Source organism: Lepidochelys kempii, chromosome 6 (assembly GCF_965140285.1).
Source record: "Lepidochelys kempii isolate rLepKem1 chromosome 6, rLepKem1.hap1, whole genome shotgun sequence".
Classification (NCBI taxonomy): Eukaryota; Metazoa; Chordata; order Testudines; family Cheloniidae; genus Lepidochelys; species Lepidochelys kempii.
The window spans coordinates 29621393-29648864 of NC_136385.1; the positions used below are offsets into that span (position 1 = coordinate 29621393).

The following is a 27472-nucleotide window of genomic DNA, read 5'->3' on the forward strand; positions in this document are numbered from 1 at the left end:
GGTGTGTTTGATTTTGGAGATGTGTCAAGCTAAGCAGATTAATTTGGCTGTTTCACAAACTGCTAAATTTGCATGTTGACAGAAAATCTGAAACCTCTTCCCTTATGGAAAAGTGCCACAGAATCGAATAGAAAATGATCATTTTTCTATAGTTTTTTGGATTATCTTGTAGAATGTGATATTTTATCCTTGCTATGGAACTCCATAGAGGGTCAAAATCTAAAAAGGAAAGATATTATATATCATTCTCTTTCAGTCTTTTTGGTTCTAAGCAAAATTTCTAGGCAACCATATTTAATTGTATACAGCCACATTGCTTTCACTCCTTATTAAATTTTGTAAGACTTTTCAATAAGTGTTATTGTTAGGGAGGCACTGTGGCCTAGCAATAGAGTACTGCGATGGGCCTCGGGTGAACTGGGTTCTATTCCTGGCTCTGCCACTAGAGCAAGTCGCTTCATCTCTCTGGGCCTCAGTATCTCCATCTGTAAACTGGCATTAATGATACTAACCTACTTTGAGATTTACTGATGAAAATTTGTATCTATGAACTAGGTATTATCATCTGTCACTTTAATTTAAAAAATCTCAGCCTAGGGAGATCCTACTACAAAACCTAGTGTAGGCTCAAAACACTCTTAGAAAAGACTGTAGAAAAATAACTAACATTGTTTTGCTTCTTTGTGCTGTGAGTGTATGACAGTACTTTAAGGGACACTGTCAACTTTGGTGTGGTCTGCGCACTATTTTTATACTGGTATAACTATTTCAGTTATTGGTTGGGGGTTTTTTTTGTTTGTTTTTTTACCAAAATAGTTATACCAGTATAACTCCTCCTGATGTGGATGCAGTTACAATGGTATAAAAATAGTTACGGTGGTATGGCTTATTCCCCAATGAATATGACCTGGTCTACTCTAGGAAATTAAGTCAGTATTACTCTGTCACTGAGGCCTGGTCTACACTACAAGTTTATGTCGGATTTAGCAGCGTTAAATCGAATTAACCCTGCACCTATCCACACAACAAAGCCATTTTTTTCGACATAAAGGGCTCTTAAAACCGATTTCTGTACTCCTCCCCAACGAGGGGATTAGCGCTGAAATCAACATCGCCATTTCGAATTAGTGTGGACGCAATTTGAAGGTATTGGCCTCCGGGAGCTATCCCACAGTGTACCATTGTGACCGCTCTGGATGGCACTCTGAATTCGGATGCATTGGCCAGGTGTACAGGAAAAGCACCGGGAACTTTTGAATCTCATTTCCTGTTTGGCCAGGCGAGCTCATCAGCACAGGTGACCATGCAGAGCTCATCAGAACAGGTGACTATGCAGTCCTAAAATCGAAAAAGAGCTCCAGCATGGACCGAACTGGAGGTACTGGATCTGATCGCTGTATGGGGAAAGGAATCCGTGCTATCAGAGCTACATTCCAAAAGACGAAATGCCAAAACATTTCAAAAAATCTCCAAAGCCGTGAGGGACAGAGGCTACAGCAGGGATGCAACACAGTGCCGCGTGAAACTTAAGGAGCTCAGACGAACATACCAGAAAACCAAAGAATCAAACGGATGCTCCAGGACAGAGCCCCAGACATGCCGCTTCTACGCTGAGCTGCATGCAATTCTAGGGGGGGGCTGCCACCACTACTCCACCCCTGTCCATCTACTCCAATGATGGGGTACTTTCCGCCATGCCTGAAGATTTTGCGGACGGGGAAGAGGAGGAGAAGGAGTACGAGCTTGAGGAGAGCACACATCACACCGTTCTCCCTGACAGCCAGGATCTTTTTATCACCCTGACTGAAATATCCTCCCAACCCAATGAAGCCGGAGAAGGGACCTCTGGTAAGTGTACCTTTTAAAATATAATACATGTTATAAAAGCAAGCGTTTTTTAATGATTAAGTAGCCCTGAGGACTTGAGATGCATTCGTGACCAGTACAGCTACTGGAAAAGTCTGCTAACGTGTCTGGGAATGGAGCAGAAATCCTCCAGGGATATCTCCATGAAGCTCTCCTGGAGGTACTCTAAAAGCCTTTGCAGAAGGTTTCTGGGGACAGCAGCCTTATTCCATCCTCCATGGTAGGACACTTTACCATGCCATGCTAGTAGGAAGTAATCTGGTATCATTGCATGACAAAGCCTGGCAGCATATGGTCCCGGTGTTTGCTGGCATTCAAGCAACATCCGTTCTTTATCTCTCTGTGTTATCCTCAGGAGAGTGATATCGTTCATGGTAACCTGGTTGAAATAGGGGAATTTAATTAAGGGGACATTCAGAGGTGGCCATTCCGACTGGGCTGTTTGCCTGTGGCTGAAAAGCAATCCTCCCCGCAGTTAGCCACACGGTGGGGCGGGGGGGGGGCATTGGCGCTGAACTGTTCGCGTTTGGCTAGCAGGGATCTTCCCTGATACCAGCCATGTGGTGGGGTGAGGGGTAAAGCGATCACCCCAGAGAATTGGATGGGGTGGGGGGTTAGTTTGGTTTCTGCTGCTGCACGTTAACAGGAAAACCGCAGCACTAAACGGCCAACTCAACATGCTTTGCTTGGTATGGGAGCGGAGGGCGCTGCTGTTTTGAAGATTGCAGAAGCCAAAAGACTATGGCTTACCATGGCCGCCTGCAAACCGAATTCTGTTGCCCGGCCTGCGTGTGTGATCTCTAACACCAAAGCCACAGGCACTCAATATAAGATGCAAAATGCGACCTTGTACCAAAATCACATGTGCTATGTAATGTGAATAGTGTTGTTCACCGTGAAAGAGTATAGCCATTGTTCTGTAAAATGTATCTTTTAAAATACTTCACTCCCTTTTTTTCCTCCAGCAGCTGCAAATGTTTCAAGCCTCCCTCCTCCGTCCCAAAGGCCATCTCAGATAAGGCGGCGAAAAAAACGCACGCGCGATGAAATGTTCTCTGAGCTCATGCAGTCGTCCGGCACTGACAGAGCTCAGCAGAATGTGTGGAGGGACACGATAGCAGAGTACAGGAAAATAGCCGATGAACGTGAGGAGAGGTGGCGGCAGGAAGATCAGAGGAGGCATGAGGCAACGCTGGGGCTACTGCGGGATCAAACAGACATGCTCCGGCGTCTGGTGGAGTTTCATGAACAGCAGCAGGATCACAGACTGCCCCTGTTTAACCGCCCTCCCTCCTCCCCAAGTTCCATAGCCTCCTCACCCAGACGCCCAAGAACGGGGGAAGGGGAAGGCTCTGGGCACCCAACCACTCCACCCCAGTGGACAGCCCAAGCAACAGAAGGCTGTCATTCAGCAAGTTTTAAAGTGGCCTTTTCCTTCCCTCCCACCCTCCTCCCACACCCCATCTGAGCTACCTTGTGAGTTATCTCCCTATTTTTATAATCAATTAATAAAAAATACATGTTTTTTAAATGATAGTGACTTTATTTCCTTTGCAAGCAAGCTGTGATCGAAGGGTGGAGGGCGGCTGGCTTACAGGGAATTTAGAGTCAACCAAGGGGGCGGGTTTTCATCAAGGAGAAACAAACAGAAGTGTCACACAGTACCCTGGCCAGTCATGAAACTGGTTTTCAAAGCTTCTCTGAAGCGCAGCGCTTCCTGCTGTGCTTTTCTAACCGCCCTAGTGTCTGGCTGCACATATTCAGCAGACAGGCAATTTGCCTCAACCTCCCACCCCGCCAAAAACATCTCCCCCTTACTCTCACAGAGATTGTGGAGCACACAGCAAGCAGCAATAGCAGTGGGAGTATTGGTTTCACTGAGGTCTGAGCAAGTCAGTAAACTGCGCCAGTGACCCTTTAAACGTCCAAATGCACACTCTACCACCATGCTGCACTTGCTCAGCCTATAGTTGAACAGCTCCTTGCTACTGTCCAGGGTGCCTGTGTATGGCTTCTTGAGCCAGGGCATTAAGGGGTAGGCTGGGTCCCCAAGGATAACTATAGGCATTTCAACATCCCCAACAGTTACTTTCTGGTCTGGGAAGTAAATCCCTTCCTGCAGCCATTTAAACAGACCAGAGTTCCTGAAGACGCGAGCGTCATGAACCTTTCCCGGCCATCCCACGTTGATGTTGGTGAAACATCCCTTGTGATCCACCAGTACTTGCAGCACCATTGAAAAGTACCCCTTGCAGTTTATGTACTGGCTGCCCTGGTGGTCTGGTCCCAAGATAGGGATATGTGTTCCATCTATCACCCCACCACAGTTGAGGAATCCCATTGCAGCAAAGCCATCTAGTACGACCTGCACGTTTCCCAGACTCACTACTTTTGATAGCAGCAGCTCAATGATTGCGTTGGCTACTTGCATCACAGCAACCCCCACAGTAGATTTGCCCACTCCGAATTGATTCCTGACTGACCAGTAGCTGTCTGGCGTTGCAAGCTTCCACAGGACTATTGCCACTCGCTTGTGAACTGTGAGGGCTGCTCTCATCTTGGTATTCTTGCGCTTCAGGGCAGAGGAAAGCAAGTCACAAAGTTCCATCAAAGTGCCCCTATGCATGCGAAAGTTTCGAAGCCACTGGGAATCATCCCAAACCTGCAACACTGTGCAGTCCCACGAGTCTGTGCTTGTTTCGCGGGCCCAGAATCGGTGTTCCACGGTATGAGCCTGGCCCAGTAACACCATGATCTCCAAATTGCTGGGGACCGCGGTTTTAGAGAAATCTGTGTTAATGTCCTCATCACCGCGCTGCCATCACCTCCTCGCCTGGTTTTTCAGATGCTGGTTCTGCATAAACTGCACGATAATGCACGAGGTGTTTACAATTGTCATAACTGCTGTGGTGAGCTGATCGGGCTCCATGCTTGCGGTGCTATGGTGTCTGCTCAGGCAATCCAGGGAAAAGGGCGCGAAATGATTGTCTGCTGTTGCTTTCACGGAGGGAGGGTTGACTGACGACATTTACCCATAACCACCCATGACAAATTTTTGGCCCCATCAGGCATTGGGAGCTCAGCCCAGAATTCCAATGGGCAGCGGGGACTGCGGGAACTGTGGACTAGCTACCCACAGTGCACCGCTCGGAATGTCGATGCTTGCCACGATACTGTGGATGCACTCCACCAAATTAATGTGCTTAGTGTAGAAGCACGCACTTAACTTTATACAATCTGTTCCCAAAAACCGACTTCTGTAAAATCGGAGTACTTTCGTAGTGTAGACATGGCCTGAGGGATGTGAAAAATCCAGTTAAACTGACTTAACTCCTGGGATGGTGAGCATTACGTTTATGAGAGAATTCTTCTGTCGATCTCTTGGGGAGATGGATTACCCATGGAGTGGATTACAGGAGGGGTTCTCCTGAAGTGCTACAGAAGCACCCCTGAAGAGGTGCTGCTGTAGTGGTTTATGTGTAGACAGGCCCTAAGATATACCAATATAACTGCATCCACTCTAGCACGGGTTGTATAGCTTTAACTATACCAACATAGTGAAAATGGTGCAATTATTCTGTGTAGATAAGGCCTTAATTTAAGGCCAAAAAATAAGGTTAGGGATAGAGTTTATAAAACCAAATAGGGCAAATCTTGAGGTCCTAACACAGTTTTTACTCAGTCCTTACTTAGGCAGAAAGCCTCACTGAAGTCATTACTTGTTAACACTATTTGCTAAATAATACTTTAATGCACATAAAAATGAAATTAATGCAAAAGCAAATTACAGTAATGTAGTGAGCTTGCATACGTTACATGAAATTTATCTCAAAGCTTAGACATAGATGACATAGTCAAATGCCAAGAATCATTCAAATGCTATTGCAGTTATAAATGATGAACTACCCCTCTACTTAGAGCAGTAATATTAATTTAGTAAGATATTTAATTTTGTTGCATGCAAATATCTGTTGATAGTTGCACACTGAAGGTAAATGCAGTGATATATACACACATTTCAATCAGAGACTCCCCAGTGCCCCCTTTAGAGCATCGCAGGTATCTGTTGTGGCGACTAATGAATATGCCTGAGTAATTAGCTGTATTACTAATGGTTAGAAAACGATCTTAAAAATCTTTTACTCCTCTTGACAGATAACTATTAACTCTCTCTTTGCACACTGTAGATCCTCACAGCAGAGTGTGCCTTACCTCAACTGATCAGGATGATCCTCTTAGCTCATATATCAATGCTAACTACATCCGGGTAAGAGCTCAGCAGTCCAATGTACCTGCATAGACTGTTTGCAACTGATCATTTAAGAATAATCGCCATGTCCATTGGCTTCTAAAGACCATCTTGTTTTTTGGTTTCTTTTTCTGTCTTGTTTTTCTATTATTGGAAGCAGAACCTCAGAGCGCAACTGTAAAGGTTCTGGTCCAATAAAAACAAGATATTTGCATTTTTTGACATGAAGTTCCCTGCCTCACTGGCCTGATGCAAGCAAAACTCCCAGCAAAGTCAATGGGAATTATGCTTGCAGGATTTGACCTGGAGTTAACACCAGGCTGTTGTAGCATGAATCAATCCCATTGCCGTAGTATTGCCTGCTGCTTGTGTAACCTGAAGTTGTACCTTCTACCTTGCCTGTGTGTGTGTGTGTACGCGCGGGAGGAAGAGTGCGCGTGAGCACAATACCTCTTGGATTGATAACTGTTGACCTGATACTGCAGACTTTACTCAGGCAATAATCCCATTGTAGACAATGAGAGCTTTCCCTGGGTAAAGATTGACGTGTCCAGGCATGTGCGTGTGTGCGCACACTGTGTGATAGTGATTTATTGTTGCTTTGTTGGCAGGGCTATGGAGAAGAGGAAAAGGTATATATTGCTACTCAGGGACCCATAGTTAATACTGTCAGTGATTTCTGGAGAATGGTGTGGCAGGAGCGTTCTCCCATCATTGTCATGATTACCAATATAGAAGAGATGAATGAGGTAATGATATTACATATGAGCTATGTCTCAATCCTCTCTTGTAGCAGGTATTTCACAGGACAGGTGCCAGACCCATGGAAATAAATGAGTTGGTTCAGTGACCAAAGTTTATCGTGCTTTGCAGTTACCTTTTTTGAAGTCATCGCTGAAGGTTTCAAAAGCAACACCCCCACCAAGTTCAAGACCTATTAATTTTTGTATATGAATACCTATAAACAATAGAGTAATAGAGACTGAACCTCTTTATCCTGTATTTATTTTGGCTTATCTTCTGCATCCTTTTTCCATTAAGCTGTCCTTGCTTCATTAAACATACTATGTCTTGTTATAATGTTAGTTATGTTGAGAAGCAGTTAAAGATGATTTGTATGTGGAGGACTGCCCCGGTTGTTTATCATTTTGGGGAAATGCTGTTAAAATATTGCAACCATTAAGATGTTCCAAACTTTTTTGAATCATCCCCTGCTATAATTGGTATTTATGAGAGTTAACGTCTGTGGTTATAGAATGTATTTCTACCAATCCATCCCATACAATTCTGTCTGCAAAGTTCCAGACTTCCAGAGTTTGCATCACCACTGTTTTGGGATCCTGTGGCCAGTATCATAACATTATTCCACAGGATCCCAAAACAGTGGTGATGCAAACTCTGGAAGCACGGGACTTTGCAACACCAACGGAGAAACTGTGAGGCCAGAAATAAGAGTGGGGTAAAATTTTCAAAGTGCCCAAATGATTTAGGAGCTAATTTTCTAAAGTGTTGCAAGGCCTACGTGATTTAGACAGCTAAGTCCCATTTTCAAAAGTGATTTAAGCACTTTGGACCATTGGTCTTGTTGAAAGTCACACTTGAATGAGACTTAGGCTCCAAAGTCAGTTAGGTATTGCAACACTGAGCAGAGCAATGTCTACATACCTTTAAAAATCTGGGTCTGAAGAGCCTAGCTCCCATGGACTTTCAATGAGACTTAGGGCCAGATTCTCAAAGGTATTTAAGCACCTGAAGATGCAGAAAGGTGCCTAGTGGGAGTACCTGTGTGCCTAACTCCCATTGAAATCAATTACCTTTAAAAATCTGGCCCTAAATTCCTAGGTCACTTTAGAAAATGGGACTTAGACTTCAAGATCACTTAGGCCCTTTTGAAAATTTTACGACCATACACTTGAGAAGGAAGAAGAGACCAAGAAGCGATCATGTCCTTCATTGTCTTCTCTGCTCTGAAGCTTTCCCACTGTTGTTTTTACATCTGGGTTGTACCACTAGAATGCAAAATAATCTTTAGCGTCAGTGTTTCCTGTTATTCAACACCGACAGACAATCCCACCTGTCATGTCAGCCTCAGGAAACACTGCACGGCCATGCTACCGACACAGTAGTGACGCTGGCTGCAGCATATATCTAACATAGAGAGATACTGAGTCTTTCCTGATACCTGTGGTATCAAAAATTAAATGGTTCTGTGGGATTCAGACATAAATATAGGGTAAGCTCTTCCATGCCAATGTCTTCTATATTCCCTTTTTTTCTAATACATATTAATATATAAATATCAGGTCTCCACAGTGCGTAGATTCAGAACTAAAACCTTTGTTCTGCTATGATGCTAGTAAGGAAGTCTTTGTGCTTCTGCTATACACAGTGGCTTTGCTAACGTGAGGATGAACAGCTCAGTATCCCAGCCCTCTGTCACATCTAATCCAAACTGACAGACAGCCCACAGAAATGTGTGGGCGATCCTACTCCACTCATTTCAGCAACATAACGTCTGTGCTATTGATAGCTGCTGGCGCATTTGACGCTTTTTACCATGGATTCTGCAATTTAGGAGGAGGGGGAAAATTCAGTCTGCGTTCACAGTGACATAATGGGCCACGTTTGTTTCTAGTGTGAAGTGGCACGGCTCCATTAATGGAGCAGCAGCCGTTTACACCATAAGAGAATTTGGCCCAGCAACTTTTCAAGACACTTTTTAGTTCTTGGCCCTTCCCTTCCAGCAGATTTTTTTTTAACTTGCTCACAAAGTTTAAGGTTAAGGGCCAGATTGTGCTGGATTTTGCAGAAGGGAGGGCTTGCAAGTATTCTCTCTCCCTTCACTTATGTGGGTGCGCAAAGACCTCCCACAATAGCAGCCCCTGTACTCTGGGGAGCATGCGGGCTGCTTGCTCTCTGCTTCATCCCTGGGGAGCCATTTGTTCAGAATTGACCCCCCTCCACATTGGTCCCTGGAATAGGCTTACAAGGGGAGCAATCTCTGCTGATGTGAAGAGGGCCTACTCCGTGTGCACGGAGCAGCCCCAGGAGAAATTGTATCGGTGAGAGACAATCTTTCCCAGTACTTTCCCTGGGAAGTTTTGCTCTCCATTACCTCTCAGGCAACACTGTGGCACAAATGCCATAATATATCCTTAAATGTGGACTATAGCTTCAGTTATTCAGACTGTTTGAGTTACACTGAATGAGCCCATAGATTTGGCCAAAGTGATTTAGCAAAACTAAAATCTGTATTCTGACACTTTCTTCCTTTTTGTTCCTTTGCTTTGATGTAGGATCTTTTCCCATTTTATAGTGGGGTTTTGAACACACTCTATATTCCAAAATCATTTCCAGTCATGTCCTTTTGTAGGGAAAAGAAATGCAGCTTATAATTTCAAATTCAGAGAGCAATGGCTCTTTATTAGAGACAGAAAAGGTGTACTGTACATTTCCATATCCGTTTGTGCACAGCACAGAAATATTAATGATCAAAGAGCAGATTATTTATGAATATCAGTCATTATATAATAAAAATGAATAGAATAGAATATTAATAAACCCTGCTACATTTCTTTCGGGCTTCCCAAATGAAATTTTAAAACGTGCATATACATCACATGGTGCACACTCACAAATCAAGTTTTATGCACGTGAGTGAGGTAGATAATTGCACATTGGATTTTAACCAGGTGACTGCAAAGAAGACTACCTGAAACTTTGGCCCCTATATTTAAAATAAAAAGTTGAGTTGCATCCTGTTATAGAAACATTCTGCGTCCTGATCCATCTAAACATGCACTTGGCACAGTTTCTGCATAGTGAAGGGAACCACCGTTGGTGTCTCCTTAAATATATTTTATGTTGCATGCAGAAATGTACAGAGTACTGGCCAGAGGAACAGGTCACCTATGAAGGAATAGAAATCACAGTTGACCAGGTCATACAAGCAGATGATTACCGATTAAGACTCATCACCCTGAAGGTAAGATCGCTCAGATGTATTTACAATAGCGTAGAAATTCAAAGCCTTAAACAGGACTGTTCATGGAGAACTGAGTACAAATCGTATCCACTGTGCACTACTGTGCATATATCCCTTGTCGCTACTGCATTTGTGATGCCCCTGATCAGATCCCAAAAATGTAAACAATCCAATAATAAAAGCAGTCGGAGAGGGATAGCTCAGTGGTTTGAGCATTGGCCTACTAAACCCAGGGTTGAGAGTTCAGTCCTTGAGGGGGCCATTTAGGGATCTGGGGCAAAAATTGGGGTTTGGTCCTGCTTTGAGCAGGGGGTTGGACTAGATGACCTCCTGAGGTCCCTTCCAACCCTATGATTCTATGATCTATGTAGACAGTGAATGCATACAGTCTAAAGACTTTCAGACCACTTGTAACAGGAATGTGTTCATTCACTGGAAGAGACCGGTGAGTAATTCTGTGCAAGTGTCTTCTGCGCTGACATGCTAGTTTGGGGATAGTGTCTTACCTAACTTTGAACTGGCCTTTATAAGTCATACTAAAGACATTGGCTTTAGGTTAACATCATGAACTTAGTGATGATGTTGTATGGAGTACAAAGAATTTTATGCAATATGGGTCAGTTCCTCAGCTGCTGTAAATTGGCTTCGCTCAATTGGCTTCCCTGGAGCTATACTGATATATGCTAGCGTAGGATTTGGCCTTATGTGAGGTTTTACATTTTCAAGGTTGTGTAGAGATCTCTGGAAGCTGTTAATCTTGGAAAAGCTTAAACTGTGCTTCTAGTCTTCACATTAACATTATTAAACTTCTTGTATACTATTGTGTTTGTCAAATTGTTGGGTGCAAAATGTTATATAGAAAGCTAAGATGACTTTTGTGCCACTGAGAATATGCAGTAGAGCTGGGAAGGGAACTCAGGAATCTCAGTCTAATGTCCTGTCCCTCCTAGACCATCTGTTCTACTCCTTTGGCCTCTGTGTTGTCTCCTCCCCGTTTCCCTCAGTAATGTGTCCACCGATCTATTTAGCAGTTGCTGGTGGTACAGTAATTCCACCACTGCTCAATGCGGCTAACCCTTTTTTGATCTGTATCATCCTTATTATTCTGTTAAGCAGTTAGGTGAACTAGCACTGAAACTGCTTAAAGGAAATATGCTACAGTAAACAGAATAAAACTGCTGGTAGCTTGTTGAGCACTTTTCCACCACTACATCCCCAGAGTTAACTTTTCTAATTACGGTATCCTTTCTGTTAACTGTTTGAAATAAAACACTTAGATTTCCAAACGAATAACAGCCATGCCACCATGTGAATACTGAATTCCAGAACATAATTATTTTGTTAAATACTCTATTGCTACCTGATCCAGGATATCACCATCCTATTTTACAACTCACTAGGTTCCATGGTCTCAAGGCATATACTTAAATAGGAAAAGTCTCTTCGTATAATCTTCACACGTCTTTTCATGTATCAGATCCAGCCCTGAACTCAGTATAGCAAAGCAGAATTGCTTCCCAAACTGCGAACAAGCCTCCTTTCACACAAACAGCTTTGAGTCTCACCAGCCATGTGCTAATATGCAGGGAGCTGGCTTATGAAACCCTGTGTCTGGATCAAGAGCATGGAGAGTCTGTCAATCATGCATTTGGCGCAGAGGATGAGTTGAAGATCACACTCTGAGACAAGTGAGAAGGGGAAGGAAAGATTACTTCCAAGCATGTGCAGACTTGCATAATCCTTAAATACAACCATGTCTCAGACAGTGTGACACAACAGAAAGAATAAAGTTGAGCCAAAGTCCATTTGAGTCCCCTTGTCTCACAGACAAGGCTTTTGTTAATTTCACTCAGCTACTGCAGCTATCTCAGTGAAATTGACAATCCCGGTCAGGGTGCAATGTCCACAAGGTTATTCAAGAATTGTGGTTAAATGCAGCAGTTTAATACTAGCGATCAGGGCTGATCAAAATTTTCCCGTCAGAACTGTTTTTTGACAGAAAATTGAGTTTTCAGCCAAATAAAATTTTTTGCAAGACATGTCTGTCTGTTTTGCATGGAAAAGTTCAACAAAAAAAAACCAAAAGCACAAAAAGTTTTCAGTTAAGAAGCACCAGGCAGACTGCTTGGCGGGCCGGGAGCCCCAGACTTCCAAGGTTCAATGCTCCAGGGCAACCCCGCCAAGCACACTGTATAGGGCCACAGCTCTGGGAAAGCTCCTTCACATGCACTGTTCCTGGGCTGGGGACTCCAGGCTTACCAGGGTCTGCGACTGCAGGGCAGCTCTGCCATGCTAGGGATATCAGGGTTTCCAGACTCCCTGCCGTGGAGCAGAGAGCTTGAAAGTCCTGGGAATCCTGGCTCTAGCCGGGGCTTGGCTCCTGGGTCTGCACAAGGGAGCAAAGAAGCCCCGAGAATCCTGGCAGTGAATTCTTATGGGAATTTCTGCTTTGTGAAAAATTTTAAAAAATGTGGTTTTGTTTGGAAATCCTGATTTCAGCCAACTCTGCTCAGATGTGCATTTAGTGCAGGGGTAAATCTGGCCCCTTTTATGTATATAGTTATGTAGGATTCTACCAGAGAAAAAATAGAATTTTAAAACCAAATTGTGGGTTGGGATCAGAGATGTCTGATAACACCAGCCACCCCAAGGCAGATGAAAAGAGGTGGAGAAAGCAGGCAGCAGATAAAAAAGGAGAGGACTAAAAACGGTTTAAATTTATAATCTATATCCCTTCAGGAAATGAGAATGTTATGCTGACACACATGACACTGAAGCTTTGATTGGCATTGCATGTGTCCAAGCCCATAGTTCCTTTTCCATACAACCTGTTCCTTTCATTCATTTTAATGTCACATCCCCACTTGGTTATTCAACTAAGCAACACTTCAGCTTTCAGCATCAGTGGGACAGTACTAAAAAAACGAAGCTGGTAGGTGAATGGTTCCAAGCTGCCAGAAGAGAAATAAAGGAGCTGTTTAGTGAGATGTCATTGTCTGGGACTGTTCTTTCATCATATAGTGGCAATAATGCCTGTCACTCTGGACCCATACTTACAATAAATGGCATGGTAATGAAAACCATTACCATTAATTGCGTCACATTCTCCAATGCCATGGACATTCTCCCTTAGATAGAGGTAGGATGTTGCAGCATCTAAACTGATTAGAAATTTAATGTGATCCACCAACTGCACTCCAGAGACTGATGCGCATTTCTCAGCAACAAGGTTTGAGGATGGTTTATCATAATTCTTTCAGGACACAGGTCAGGCCTTAGCAGGCTTTGGGAATTCAGAAACAAATAAAGCAAAAGGGAGAAAGAAGCCTTTTTCGTTTTAAAAGGAACCTAACAAGGGTCTAGCCACTGACTGATTATCCCAGCTTTAGCAGTAACATGATTCTGGGCTTTGAACCACCAATTAAACCTTGTTTCTTCCCAACCTAACCCCACGCCTCCTGAATCTCAATGAAGCATAGATAAAAGAGTATTTTCTTTTCAGTAGGAATGGATGTATACAGTGTCACTGAATTCAGGGTTCTCTGATTGGAAAGTTTAAAATTGGGAACAATGTAAAGAAAACTAAATGCATCTTGAACTAGTGATTATTTTTTTCCCATCCCCTAGAAGAGTAACTTCACATAAGTATTCTTGTTTCTTTTCTTCTGGCATTTGTGTTTTGGAACCACTGTTTTTCATAATATTTGGAATCTGTTTTCAAAATGTAGTTATAAAACTAGTGCTCTTAACTGCCATGGCTTGGCTCTCAAGGAGCCTAGGGTGCAATTTTAAAAATGCCAAATGACTTAGGCTCGTACATCTCATTTTCAAAAGTGACTCTGGGCCCAGATCCTCAAAGGTGTTTAGGCAATTAACTCCCATTGTTTTCAGTGGAAGGTAGGAGCCTGAATACCTTTGAGGATCTGGACTTAAAGTGCCCAAATCCCACTGAAAGTCAGTGAGACTTAGGCCTAGATTTTAAAGGTATTCAGGTGTTTCTCTGCTCAGCTTTGCAAATCCTAACTGCCTTGAGAGCCTGTCTCATTTTCAAAAGTGACTTAAGAGTTTCAAGTCCCTGTAGTGAGGAGGCATGGCCTCCCTCAGAGAGTGACAGGGAGGGACCACGACACGCCCTCTGGTGGGCAGAACCAGGGGAGCCACTTCTGCCCCGCCATAAACGGAAGGGCGGAACAGGAAGCAGAAGTTGAGCTGGAGCTGTCACGGGAGACAGATGCATCCCGCCTGCTGCTGGAGCCTGCAGAGGAGCTGCGGGGGTTGCCTCCTGAGGACTGGCCAGAGCTCCCAGGGTTGCTGGCCGACTGAGGGACCGAGGAGCTGCTGGGGCTACCGGCTGAGGACTGGCCGGATCTCTCCCGGCCGCCAGCCGACCGAGATGCCAAGGAGCTGCTGGGGGCTGGGCCTGCTGCCTGAAGACTGGCCAGAGTTCTCCAAGATGACAGATGACCCCCACAGTACAGAGGTACCAAATTCCAGGGATGTAGGAAGTAGCCCAAAGGAACAAGATGACTGGTTGAGTGTTGGCTGGATACAAGGTCAGCATGTTGCTGGCGGATCCCAGCTGACCCAGTGGCGGACTACTCTGCCACTGTTAAGGCCTTGGGTTGGGATGTGAGGGAATTGGGTGGGTCCACATCCCCCTACCACCCTACCTTTGGGGTGGCAGCACCCCCACCTTTGGCCAGGAGGCCTGTGGTACCCTACTGTTCAGTCCTGCTGGAGCCCCTAGACTCTGCTGGTGCTCACCCCTGCCGGAGCCTCTAGACTTCGTTGGTACTCGACTTTATCTGGGGCTCACATACTGCTTAACCACTCTGCCCTGATTGCAGGTCAGAGCCTACTAACTATTTGCAGCCCTGCCCTGGCTGACGACAAACTGCCATCCTTCTCAGACAGACGGAGCACTGGGTGCAGCTAATTCCTCCCTTTTGAGCTCACCTTTACAGGTACATGGCAGCGAGGAGGCATGGCCTCCCTCATAGTGTGACAGGGAGGGATGGTCATGCAGCCTGCAGTCCCATTGACTTTCAGTGAGACTAAGTTTCCTTAGTGTATACATCACTTTTGAAAATAAGACTAAATTAATTAGGCATTGCAATGCTGAGCAGAGCAACACTTTTTAAAAATCTGGGCCTTAGGCATTTTTGAAAATGTTACTCCTAGTTCTTAGTCTGAAACCAAAATTGCTCTCCACTGCTTCCTTAAAACTCAGTCAAGTGTTTAAAGGAAGTCTGTGGAAGCTAAAGGTTACTTTCCTTGGACGCTTTCCTGCCTTTTGAAGAGAATTATTCAGCCAAATGCTGGCTGCTCCAGACAGTCTCTGCAAGGCTAAGCCCAAGACTTTGAGGCTCGCTAGCTCCATTTAGCACCTCTGAAACTTAGGCCTAAGGTGGGTTGTGTTGATGCCCAAAAACTTGAGGCCATAACTAAAGGCACAAATCTCGCTTTCCTCAATGTCTCTGAATGTCTTGCTGTGTGTGTGTATATTATTATTTATATAAAATATACAACAGAAAGGGTAATCGATCAATTTATCTGAGAGTCTATCAAATACTTCATTAAACCAATTGTGTTATAAACCACTGTAGCCTTCCTGAATGAATCTGTCAGGAGGAGAGTAAGATGACTGTAGACTGGTATAAAGGAGACATCATTTTGCACACAACTCTTGGCACTAATGTGGAGGAGCTGGGACGGAAAACTCTGAAAAAGGACATGAGAGTTTAGCAGGGTTTTTAGTGAATTTTTTTTAGCAGTTTGCTCAAGTGCAGTAGTGAGCCTTGAAATCAGAATTTCTGCGTTTTGTGGCTTTGTGTGTGGGTGCTTGTTTTCCTTTCGCACTGGTTTACTTCTGCTGTTCTCACAGGGTGTGGCTACACTGCATTTTGAAACTCACAGCAGCAAGGATCTATAGACTTGGGCTTGCGCTGTGGCACTAAAAATAGCAGTGTAGACATTGTGGCTCAGGCTATGAAGCCCCACCATCCTCCCTGGACTTCAGAGCCTGAGCCTGAACATCCACACAACTGTTTTTAGCCCTGTAGCACGAGCCCCGTGAGCCCAAGTCTGTCGACACAAGCTTGGAGACTCGCTGGTGGCATAGACATGCCCAAAGAAACAGATTGTCATAGTTTATCAGTTTTGATGAAGAATCTTTGAAAATATTTGCAGTAGTGTACTAATTTTCTGTATAATTGGGTCACAGAAAGGTGGTGAAGTAAGAAACCTGCGACATTACTGGTATACATCCTGGCCAGACCAAAAGACACCAGATCAAGCACCAGCCCTCTTGCAACTGGTGCGGGATGTGGAAGAGGCCATGCAATGTGCAGAAGAAAAGAATGCCCCAGTCATTGTCCATTGCAGGTAAGTTAATGCTGTATTATGTCTCCATGGAGCTCTGTGACATAGAGTGTCTTAAAGACCTAGCAGAGAAAAGAAAAACTTCATGCAATTGCAAGGAAACAGGATGAGCATCTCCTTAAACGTTTATTTATAATCTGTAAAAAGAAAAACTGCTTTATCACAGGGAAATTCAGTCTGGGAGACATATGCTGGAGGTCTCATGCAGCCACTAGTAAAATATCCTTGGAGTTTCTAAAAATTATAATTATAATTTTATGACACAAAAAGTATTGCAACTGACTTAGGGCAATTCTATATTAGATCTCATGCTGATGCATAAAGAGGAATTGATCACTGAGCTAACAACTGGTGGTGCCCAGGTACAAGTAATCAGGGAGCTATTACCTCTGTATATAATTAATTGGAAAGTATTCTGAAAAGAGCTACAAGAATGATTCATGATAATCATAATGGTCCTCTTTGGCCTTAATATCTGTGAATCCGTGTATGTCTCACTGAAATCTCATGGTAGCTTTCACAGGCAATACTGACCCCAGTCCACAGCTTCATATTTTGCTTTGCATGCTTGTTTTACTCTCTCGCCTACTGCTTTGTCTTTCCATCTCCAGTAGCATACTGGTGATTTTTGGAAATGCAAGACATTTGGTTCATTTTTCTTACCTAAGTATTAACATAGAGGGTAGTAGGCGTCTAGAGAATTTTATATGACAGCTGGTGACTAGAGCAGTGTCTGATTTTTTCAGATGCCCTTTTGGAAAAAATATATGCTGTGAATGTAGTAAACTGTATGTATTCAAGATTAGGAAGTGTACCAAACCTTAGCCTATGCCCTAAAATGTGCTGAATCCCACAATTCCCATTGGCTTCAGTGGAAGGTGCAGGTATTCAGCAGCGCTCAGGATTTGATCTTCTAGGAGAGCATAACCACTGCAAAGATGCCGATACTGTCAGCCCTCTTAAATACAAAGTAGTAAACCTTTTAAAAAATCAAACATGAGCCTAATCCTGAAAGTATTCTTAATAACAAGTACATGTTAAAGGTAGGTTGTCATTCCTAACATAGACCTGTGGGTAAGGCACTGGACTCAGAAGACTTGGTTTCTATTCCTGCCTCTGCCACTAACCTGCTATGTGACTTGAGCAAGTATCTTTACCTCTCTTTGCTCAGTTTTCCAATCTGTAAAATGGGGGTGCTACTTACCTTCTTTTGTAAAATGCTTTGACATTTATGGATGAAAAGCATTGTAGAAGATCTGTATATTATTTGTTATTTGTATCAGCGTAGCACCTAGAGAGCCAACCAACCTCCAGGCCTCAGTGAAATAGGTGCTATACATACACATAGTAAGAGACAGTCCCTGCCCTGAAGAGTTTCCCCTCTAAATAGACAAGACAGACAAAGGATGGGAAATGGGATGCAACATGGAAGTAGAAGGCTGGGAATTGAGGTATAGAAACAATGACTTATCGAAGGTCAGACAGGAAGTTTATGGCAGCACCAGAAATTAAACCTAGATTGCCTTAGTCTTGGTCTATGCCTGAAAAGTAAGATCGTCCTTCTTCCTTTGTAGTGCCTGCATTTTGTCATTTTAACCATGTTCCTGCTACAGCTTAACACCATTTAAGCACAGTTATTGCTAGCCCCATTTTCCTAACCAGCTTGGTCAGGAATTTCTCCCTGAAAATTTAAATAACGTGGTCAAAATCCTGTCTTTAGTGGTCAGGGAAACCATGCTGGAACTTTGCTAGCCACAGCCATATATAAGTCCAGTTGTTGCCTGAACACTTGTTGCCAGTGTCTTTGCACTATGATTTTAACACTGTTTAAATGGATGTAGGTTCTCTGGAGATTGTGAAGGGTAATTATTCCTGAGACTGCTCACTTAATTAGTTAACATGCAGAAGTGTTGTCAGCTTTGCTGCTCATTCTTCATGGTGGTAGTAAGAGGAGTTCACAGCTTCTCTTTGCCACAATAGCATAGCACATGTGAGAACAAAATCATCTCTAGTCATTAACCAGGGCCTGAAACAGATATACAGAAAAATGTCTTTACATTGATAACAGAAGAGAAAAATCAGTGGTTTCTTTAGTGGTGAATTGTTGTATCCTGCACAAATCCAGAGAATTGTGAGATTCCAGATCTGAATGACTTTGGAAGTGGCATCAGACTTACTGCGTGTGTTGCTGTTAGTCATAATTATTTAAGCAATATTTGTCACAGCATGTATGAATGAAAACTCATCTTGAGACGTGCACACCCGGGAGATCTTTCAAACTTAATCTGACCAAGGAATAATGGTTATTTGTATCTCTGTTATTTAGGGTATGTCTACACTGCAATAAAACACCCATGGCTGGCCTGTGTCAGCTGACTCGGGCTCACAGGCCTCAGGCTGTGGGGCTATAAATTGCAGTGTAGACGTTAGGGCTCAGGCTGGAGCCCGGGCTCTGGGGTGTTCCCCCCCGCCCTTGCAGGGCCCCTCATCTAAGTGCTGGATTCTCTTGAAAAAAATAAGCTCATGGTTACAACATGGTTTGCTGTGTCTGACTGTCCATTCCACACATTAGTAAGTAATTGCTTCTGAGGGGGAGGGGGCGAAGCACCTACTCCCACTTTATTTTCTAATCTCTTTTGTACATGGAGGCCATCCCTACTCCACCATGAGATATTCTCAGCTGACACCAAGTTTCTGTTCTTGGCTTGCCTCATCAACAATGAACCAACCAGCTCCTAGGTGGTGAGGGAAGGATCAAGGTTCAGAGTCATGGCAGGCATCTTTCAATCCCTGTTTCACTGCGGCCCTGCATTCCATAGAAGCACCTCCATCCCATTTTACATCAGACCCCTGCCGCAGTGGCATCACCCCCAGCCGCAGTCAGATGTGCTGCTTCCCAACCAAACTGAGCGGTGGACCAGCCATTGGCATACACCTCACAGCATTCCAGTCCTTCCACCTTCCCGTGTGCAAAATGAAGGTCCATGCCTGGGATTCAGTCTCTGATCCTCTGTTTTGTAGCATGATGCACCAACATGAGGTCATATCTCTTTTTCTTTATAATGTGCATCACTAAAATTCCTTTGCTGCTGAACACAGCCTTTTGGGGAGAGTACCTGTTATTTTTTTTCATAATCATGAAATATTAGCAACATCTAATACTCTGAAACATGTCAAGGGAGTGAAACTACTATCTATGAGATTTCAACAGACACCATCTTAGTGCTCAGAGGCTACAGTGATGATGGACTGATAGGCCTAACGTGGAAGACCACTTTACTATCTTGTACAGTACACCACTGAAGCTAACTAGAGCCATGCAAACCTTCCCCATGCTACCATAGAAAGGCAGCTGGGCCTCGTGGATAGAGCACTGAACTGTGACTCTGGAAACCTGTTTCAGAGTAGCAGCCCTGTTAGGCTATATTCGCAAAAAGAAAAGGAGTACTAGTGGCATCTTAGAGACTAACCAATTTATTTGAACATAAGCTTTCGTGAGCTACAGCTCACTTCATCAGATGCATCCTGGGTTCTTTTCCCAGTTCTGCTGCTGGGTCACCTTGGGCAAATCACATCGCCTCTCTGTAACTCATTTTCCCCATCTTTAAAATGGGGATAATGATACTGACCTCCTTTGTAAAATGCTTTGCCATCTTCTGATTAAAAGTGCTGTATAAGCTGTATTATTATTACTTAAGTCCCAGTGAAGCTAATGTCTTTTATTAGTAATTAGTAATGATTTTTCCATACACACGCCCCTAGGGATGATGGGAGATTCTGTTTATTTCACACATTTGACAGCAGCCTCCGTACATTATAAATGAAATTTTAACATTTTTCTTTCTGGGTTATTTGCCCACACTTTTTCTCCTCCCCAGTGCAGGTATTGGGAGAACTGGCTGCTTTATTGCCACCAGCATTTGTTGTAAACAGTTGAAGCACGAGGGGATAATTGACATACTGAGAACAACCTGCCAGTTACGGCTAGACAGGTAAGAGAATTTTCTTCCTTTAAAAAAAAAAATTCCACATGTTTAAGGGGGAAAAGAAACATGAGGGGGGAAAAAAGACAAACCTTAGGTCAGTGGGTAAAATTTTCAAAAGTACCTGAGCCTAAGTAGTGGCTATGAGTCAAGTCCAATTGACTTTTAGTGAGACTTAGGCTTCTAAGTCACTTGGGCCTAGATCTCAAAGGTATTTAGGTGCCTAACTCCCAGTGAAATCAATGCGAGATAGGTGCCTAAACACCTTTGAAGGATTTGGGCCTTAGATACTACTGAGAATTTTAAATGGCACCTCTCATCTGTGCTATGGTATTAGCCTGTGATACCAAAATTATCAAATCCCAGCAGCAGACGACAATCCCAACAAGTCACAGTGGGGGCAGATCTTCAGCTGACATAGCTGCCTTGACTTTAATGGAGTTACAGCTGATTTATTTTAATGGAACTACTGCTCATTTACGCTGACTGAGGATCTGGTCCACAGTTATAGCTAAAAGAATACGGCTGAGAGGGCCATTGCTCTCAGAATCACAGACCGGCACACAGCTGTGAGGATGGAACACCAATGATGAAGAAAATGAACTAGCTGGAATCGCAAGCCTCAGTGGAAGAGCACTGCAGTATGGAAGCTGCTGATAGTGTAGGCTGGGCGATGTTTCTTTACGCACAGGCAAGAGATGTTTGCAGACATGCGAAAGGAGATGCAAAGCTCTCCACAATCAAAAGGTTTCTGTTTAAGGGCTTCTCATCATGCCAGTTGCCTTTGGGTTTGACTACGACGTGGAAGGGCCTGAGTTTTGCACCAGAGAGATTATTTTTCTTCTCTCCTTGATTTGAAGCTCTGTCAAAACGTGTCCCCATGCTCTCTCTAACGATAATAATAAATGGAGTGAGGGGAAGAAATGTCATGAAAAATATATCAACGTTCTTTAAAAAAATGAATGAAAAACACAACCCCACGCTGAACCTTATTTCAGGCGAGTCGTTCTGCTCAGTGGGAGGCAGAAAATGAAATGCTTTTCACTCTGCTGTGGTCTTGATAGGCAGAGACCTGCAGAGGTGCTGGGTGTTTGGCTGTTTCAATGAAGGTCAACCCAGACAATGAATGGTCACAAAAGAAAAAAGAAAACATTGAACAGAACCTTGGTTTGTCCGAGCACAGAGAGAGTCGCTGGATCTGAAATGCCCTCCACTTACGTCTGTCTGAGTGTAATATGGGGGGTGTATTTCACAGCCAGGTAGCCACAGGAATGAGGGCGGAAAGTGTCCAGACAAACACTGTGCTTGCTACAAGAGGTACATTTTTTAGTGCTGGCCTGTGGGGATGGGAGTTCAGAAGAAGAGGAGGGCACAGCAGGTATTTAAATGTGCCTAATACCTACTGCTTCATCAGAGGGGGAGCAAGACCGGGGCCCTGCAGGAGCCCCCGATACATTAGGAAAGATCAGGCTGGGAGCCCTGCCTCTCCTCTGTCCCTGAAGGTCCCTTCGTGGGATGAGGGTAGGGGACAGCATTATGAATCACAGGAGAGAGGCCTGATGGCTAGCAAGGTCCTGCTGCTTCCAGGGAATGGGGGGAAAGGGGCTAGCAGCCCCTTTGAAACCATCTCTCCATGTGTCTGTCTGCTGCCACCACTGCCCCTCTGGCCCCGTGTCTCGTTGTGGCCTCAGGAGCAAGCACATGGGCGGCGGCAGCCACTGCAAAGGAGCATAGCAGACAGCAACCTCTTTGACCCATCACCATTATACCAGTTGAGTCGGCAGAGAAAACCAGTTGAGCAGGGGTGGAAGAGCCTCCAGGGACATGGTGGTGTTGGGGGATGAGAGGTTGGAATGAACATTTTGAGCAAGGGAGGTGAAAGTAGGAAAACACTACAAGACATGCAGAACAGTAGCCCTACGACGAGCGTTGGCACTAAGAATCCTCCTCTTGCGTGTGAACAGCAGGGAGCATCTTCAGACAGTCAGTGCCATGTCCAATATCTGGTTTGGGGAAGCTAATTTTACTGACCTGAAATAACAGACACCAGCACCGGGAAGGGGAGGCCTTCCTCAGGCCCATTCTGGAGTCTGGCATTATAAGGTGAATGTGATAAAAGAGTAGTGCAGTTACCACCCTCCTGGACTTCTGACCTTTGCTATCTGCAAAAGAAGTGCCCTCTTTTTCCATAGAGGGAGAAATCCTTTTGCCACAATAGCTGCAGAAGGCCCTAGCTGGAGTGTCACTACACTGGTTCTTTGACTGGAGAGAGACTGCATAGAACCCCTGGTGGGTAGGGGCGATACACACCTCCGTGTGCTGCTGCTAAGCACTGCTCCATGGAAGAACAAATACTTCTAGGGTAATGTCATCAGTGGATCTGTGACTACACAGCAGTAGTTCCTATTAAAGCCAGTGGGGTGTTTTTCAGCTTGCTGTCAGGTTAACGGGACAAAGATTCCTTCTCCCTAGGTCCCTTGCAAGGGCCTGTGTATTGGACTTTGTACAGGAGTCCAGCATTTGGTCCGAAAAATAGTCGACGTGACAAAGAACAGGCTGAGCAATGCTTCCTGCATCCCTTCAGCCGGTGTTCAGGGATGTTGGGTACCTTCTGTCAGTGAAAAAAACGTGTATTTGAAAGGTCTCTGTGGCAAAGAAGGGTGAAAATGTAGATTCTCGAGTCTTTGCCAAAGCTTGGACAGTGAACTCATGATGTGTGGGGAGGAGTGGGGGAAGGGAGGAAGCAGCAGCATAGCAGAAAATGAGATAAAAGGAAAATCATTTCCTGTGGTCTGAAACTAGATGGCCACCCCACTGCTTCTGTTGCCACAACGTCAGGGTCCAACCTAGCTGTTAATGGAATTGCATGGGGAGTAATCACCGGATATGACTAACATTCCTTGTGTGTCACAGCCTGATGGAGATACATTTTCAGTGCTGTGTGCAGCAGAAATGCGGTGCACAGAAACACTCTGAAGCAGGCGAACAAAGATGCTGTTCTAAATAGAGCAGATTGACAAATAGGTATGCTCAGCTGGTAATGGGGTTTCTTTGAAGGGGTGCAGCATGTGTTCCCCACCCCTGCCAGCTGGTGCAGGGGTTGTGGGGGGACACATGACACCACCATCTTCCTGCCGACTTTGGAGCATCTGCCTCATGCAGTGATTGCACTCCTTGAGCTGCTTGAGCAGAGGAACTGGGATTGGGCACAGCCACTACGCAGGGAAGTAAGGGAGGAGGCCACTTACGTACAACCTCGCCCTACGATTACAATGAGTGTAACAGCAAATCACGTTTCTCTTCTTGCCTAGTTATAGTATGGGTTCGGGTGAACTCGGTTTTCATTTCAGGTTTTCAGTTCAGTTAGACTGAAAGCTGAGTGAAGCCCAGATTTCTATGTTGAAAGTCCTTACTAATCAGGATGTGGGTGGTAGTCAGCTCAGAATCTGAGCTATTCTCTGTTGTAATGTCTTTGCCTAGTCTGAAATCCTACTGGCACTTCCTGGTTCACTGGAAGTATTCTGGAATGCATCATCCTGTGACATCAGAGAGAGAAAGAGAGAGGAAATCTAATTTACTGCATGGGAGACAGTGAGACCCAGTTGATAGGGCACTGGTTTGGGATTTAGGCGACCTGGCTTCTGTTCCCAGCTCTGCCATTGACCTGCTGGGTGACACTGGACAAGTCCCTTAACTTGTTTCCCCTCACGCCTGTCTTGTCTATTTAGACTGCAAGCTCTTTGGGGGCAGGGACTGTCTAACTATGTATTTATACAGTGCCTAGCATGACTCCTGTAACACATAATAAATTATGATATTGTCAATGAATTAGGGCCTCACTGAGAGAAAAGCAAAGGTAAAACTTATTTCTGTTCTGAATACCTCTCATTTACTGGTTAGCAGAGGCACTTGGGGCCAGATCCAAATGCAGTGCAGTCAGTGGCAGCTTTTCCATTGACTTCAGTCATTGGGCTTAGGAATAGGCTCTTGGAGCGTAAATCCATTTCATTTTAGCTGTGCCATTCACCATTAAGTGCACTGTTTACATGTAACAAAAGGACTGTTTCCCTCCTCTTTTTTTCTGCTTTCCTTTTCAGGGGAGGAATGATCCAGACTTGTGAACAATATCAATTTGTCCACCATGTCATGAGCTTGTATGAAAAACAGCTCTCTAGAGCAGCAGAAGAATAAGCTTTCATGATATTCCTAGTGGTTAAAACCAAGAGAACTCTTGACGGGAGTCAGCTATATTTTAGATCTGATAAGAGACACATGGTAACTTGGCAGTCTTTGTTGAATATATATATATATATATATATATATTTGTTTTACTTTGATATTGCTTTCTTTGCTCTTGTTTGCATCAACTTTTAAGAGCTGAGATACTGCTTGTCTTAAACATGTGGCAGAACATAATCACCAAAAAAATGGCTTATTTATACTGTAAATAAGAATAGTAGCTTCATTTGTTACAAAATCAAAAAAAAAATTCACTAGCTGTCTTGAGTTTGCTGTTTTTAAAAAATGATTTAATTGCTAATAGATCCAAATACAGTGTGGAACTCTTTGAAACTGTCATGCTGAAATATGTATGGTATGTTGACTAAGCTTGAAATTAACTTTTTGCCTTTTTCTGATTGTTTTTACATTTTAAACTACCGAATACTGTGTATATCATAAACCTTCTGAGCCTCTGCATTAAATGATTCAAGTTGATTCATATTGAAATCATGTTTTACACCTCATGTTTGCTTGTGAAAAAAGAAAAATTCCACAAAATGTAGCAGAACCAAGGGAGGGGAGAAAAAACAATTCATTGACATGAGGCGATTGCCACTTCTTTATCTCCAATATACCATGGAATCAAGAAAAGAATGGAAAAGTATGGTGACCATTAGAGATGAGTCTGAACCAAACCCTGAACTCAAGCATTCCCCCAATCTTTGTGAGCATTATGAAATCTTAACTTGGATCCAGATCTGAATTTGGCAAATAGCCTCTCTTTATGAGCCAGACCAAAATCCATGATACAATTTCCCATGAATTTTGGGGTGTTTTAACACAGATTCTGAATGTTGTGACTTGAGCTCTTCTCTAATGAATACATAGTAAAGGAGGTCACGTGTGCACTGTGAAGTTAGGTTGAGATTTTCAAAGCTGTCTGAGGCCTGGTCTGCACCAGGAAGTTAGGCTGATATAACTATGTTGCTCAGGGGTGTGAAAATTCCACACCCCTGAGTGACGCAGTTAAACCAACCTAAACTGACTGTAGACAACAGTAGCTCAATGGGAGAATTCTCCCATGAACCTAGCTACCGCCTCTCAGAGGTGGAGTACCTGTGCCAATGGGAGAAGCTCTCCCTCTTCACTGAAGAGTTACAGCTGTGACGCTGCAGTGTTTTAAGTATAGACAAGCCCTGAGAGAATGTCTACGCTGCAGTTAGGTGTGTGATTGCAGCACGTCGGACATGCTAGATCAAAGGTAGCTCGAGTAACAATATCAGCGAAGCAGCAGCAATCACCTCCTGGTTGCAGTGTAAACATACCTTAATTGATCTGAGTGCCCAGTTCTCATTACAATTAATGGGAACAGGGCATCCAAATCCCATAGGAAGTTTTGAAAAACCTCAGCCTTAATATGTTGGCCAATGTTTAGAGATTTGCCTTTGAAAATCAATTCAGACTGTCACTGTCTCTGGTTCCTAAAACCCCTGATCCGTGCAGCAACAGTTCCCTTTAGGCAATAGAGACTCTGCTGCTCTTGGCTGTGTTCTAGGCCCCAATTCAGCAAAGGACTCCAAGCATGCACATCGTTACATACATGCTTGAGCACTTTACTGAGCATGGATGGACTTGACTATGTGAGTTAAGTGCTTTGCTGAACTGGGACCCTAGTGAACAATTAAAGCTATCCACAACTTTTTTTTAAAAACAAAAAACATTTCTAGGAAGTGCTGAAAATTCTGAGAATTTATAGCACTTGTTGATCAAGAAGGGATCAAAAACAGCATTCAGAACAATAAGGGCTTGCGCCTGCTCCCACTGATGTTCTGCACAGGATCGGGCCTGAAGAGCTGTGCGTATATACAACTTACTGTGTCACTGTGGGGAAAGCTTTCCCAAAAGTTCAAGACATGTCTTCTGTTGGTTCAGTACCTGTGTTTACCTTGTATCCGTGCCTCTGTAAAAATCCTGTCAGCAGGGTTTGCATGAATGTGGCAAAATGTGTTATCTTTAAACCACTTGATTTTATTGCTGTATTTAAAATATTTCCTTCAGTGATACGCTAACCGAGTGAACTGGCGTTCTTTTTTTAAAAACTGTTGGTAGTCATTAAATAGAGCAATAAACTTAAGCATTTTGAGCATAACATGACTGTTAGTTTTATGTAAAACTTACCAGGTATCCTACTCCCCTTGCTACCAACTTTTTTATAAGGGTGACATTACCCTCGTCTAATGACCCTTTCATAGAAACAAGCATCACTGACGGTCAGAATGGCATTGTAAATGGAAACTGCCCCTCCCCCTCCAAATAATGTTTTAAGATGTTTTGTGCCCTTCAATTCAAACCAAGTAAGTGAAGAAAATGACATGTTTTCTCACGATTTATGCCATGCGTCAAATAAAGAATATTTGTTGCTGAGGGATAGCGATGTGGGTATGGGACAGTAGCTGAATCTAAACATTTGTCTCTTTTCTGCGGAGAATTCCTAGTAGAGAATCATTCCACAGCAAACAAAGTAGGAACTACTGTAAATAATGCTCCATAAGATCAACACAGAGGCTTAGATGCTCAGCTGGTGTAAATCAGTGTAGCTCCATGGACTTCAACCTAAGGAAGACTAGCCTGCTGCTCACTCCTGTTTTGCATTAATAGCATGCTCTGAGGGGCTCTTGAAAATGTACGGCCAGTTTCACCAGTGCATTTTCACTGCTTTGCATCCATTCATTGATACAAAGCAGCCATAAACCTGGCTTAACTGACTGGTTCAAATGGCTTTACAGC

The 27472-nt window shown here is 43.8% G+C and overlaps 1 protein-coding gene across 1 annotated transcript in view; it reads left to right on the forward strand.

Annotated features, from left to right (window-relative positions):
* Positions 1–25455, forward strand: part of PTPN5 (protein tyrosine phosphatase non-receptor type 5) — an 89030-nt gene extending 63575 nt beyond the window's left edge. Inside the window, exons 8-13 of the mRNA XM_073350621.2 lie at positions 6054–6133; positions 6727–6864; positions 9990–10100; positions 16324–16484; positions 20360–20473; positions 24562–25455. Coding sequence (XP_073206722.1) covers positions 6054–6133; positions 6727–6864; positions 9990–10100; positions 16324–16484; positions 20360–20473; positions 24562–24655 — 698 coding nt within the window. The 3' untranslated portion in view covers positions 24656–25455. The remainder of the gene's footprint in view (positions 1–6053; positions 6134–6726; positions 6865–9989; positions 10101–16323; positions 16485–20359; positions 20474–24561) is intronic.
* Positions 25456–27472: the final 2017 nt, after the last annotated feature.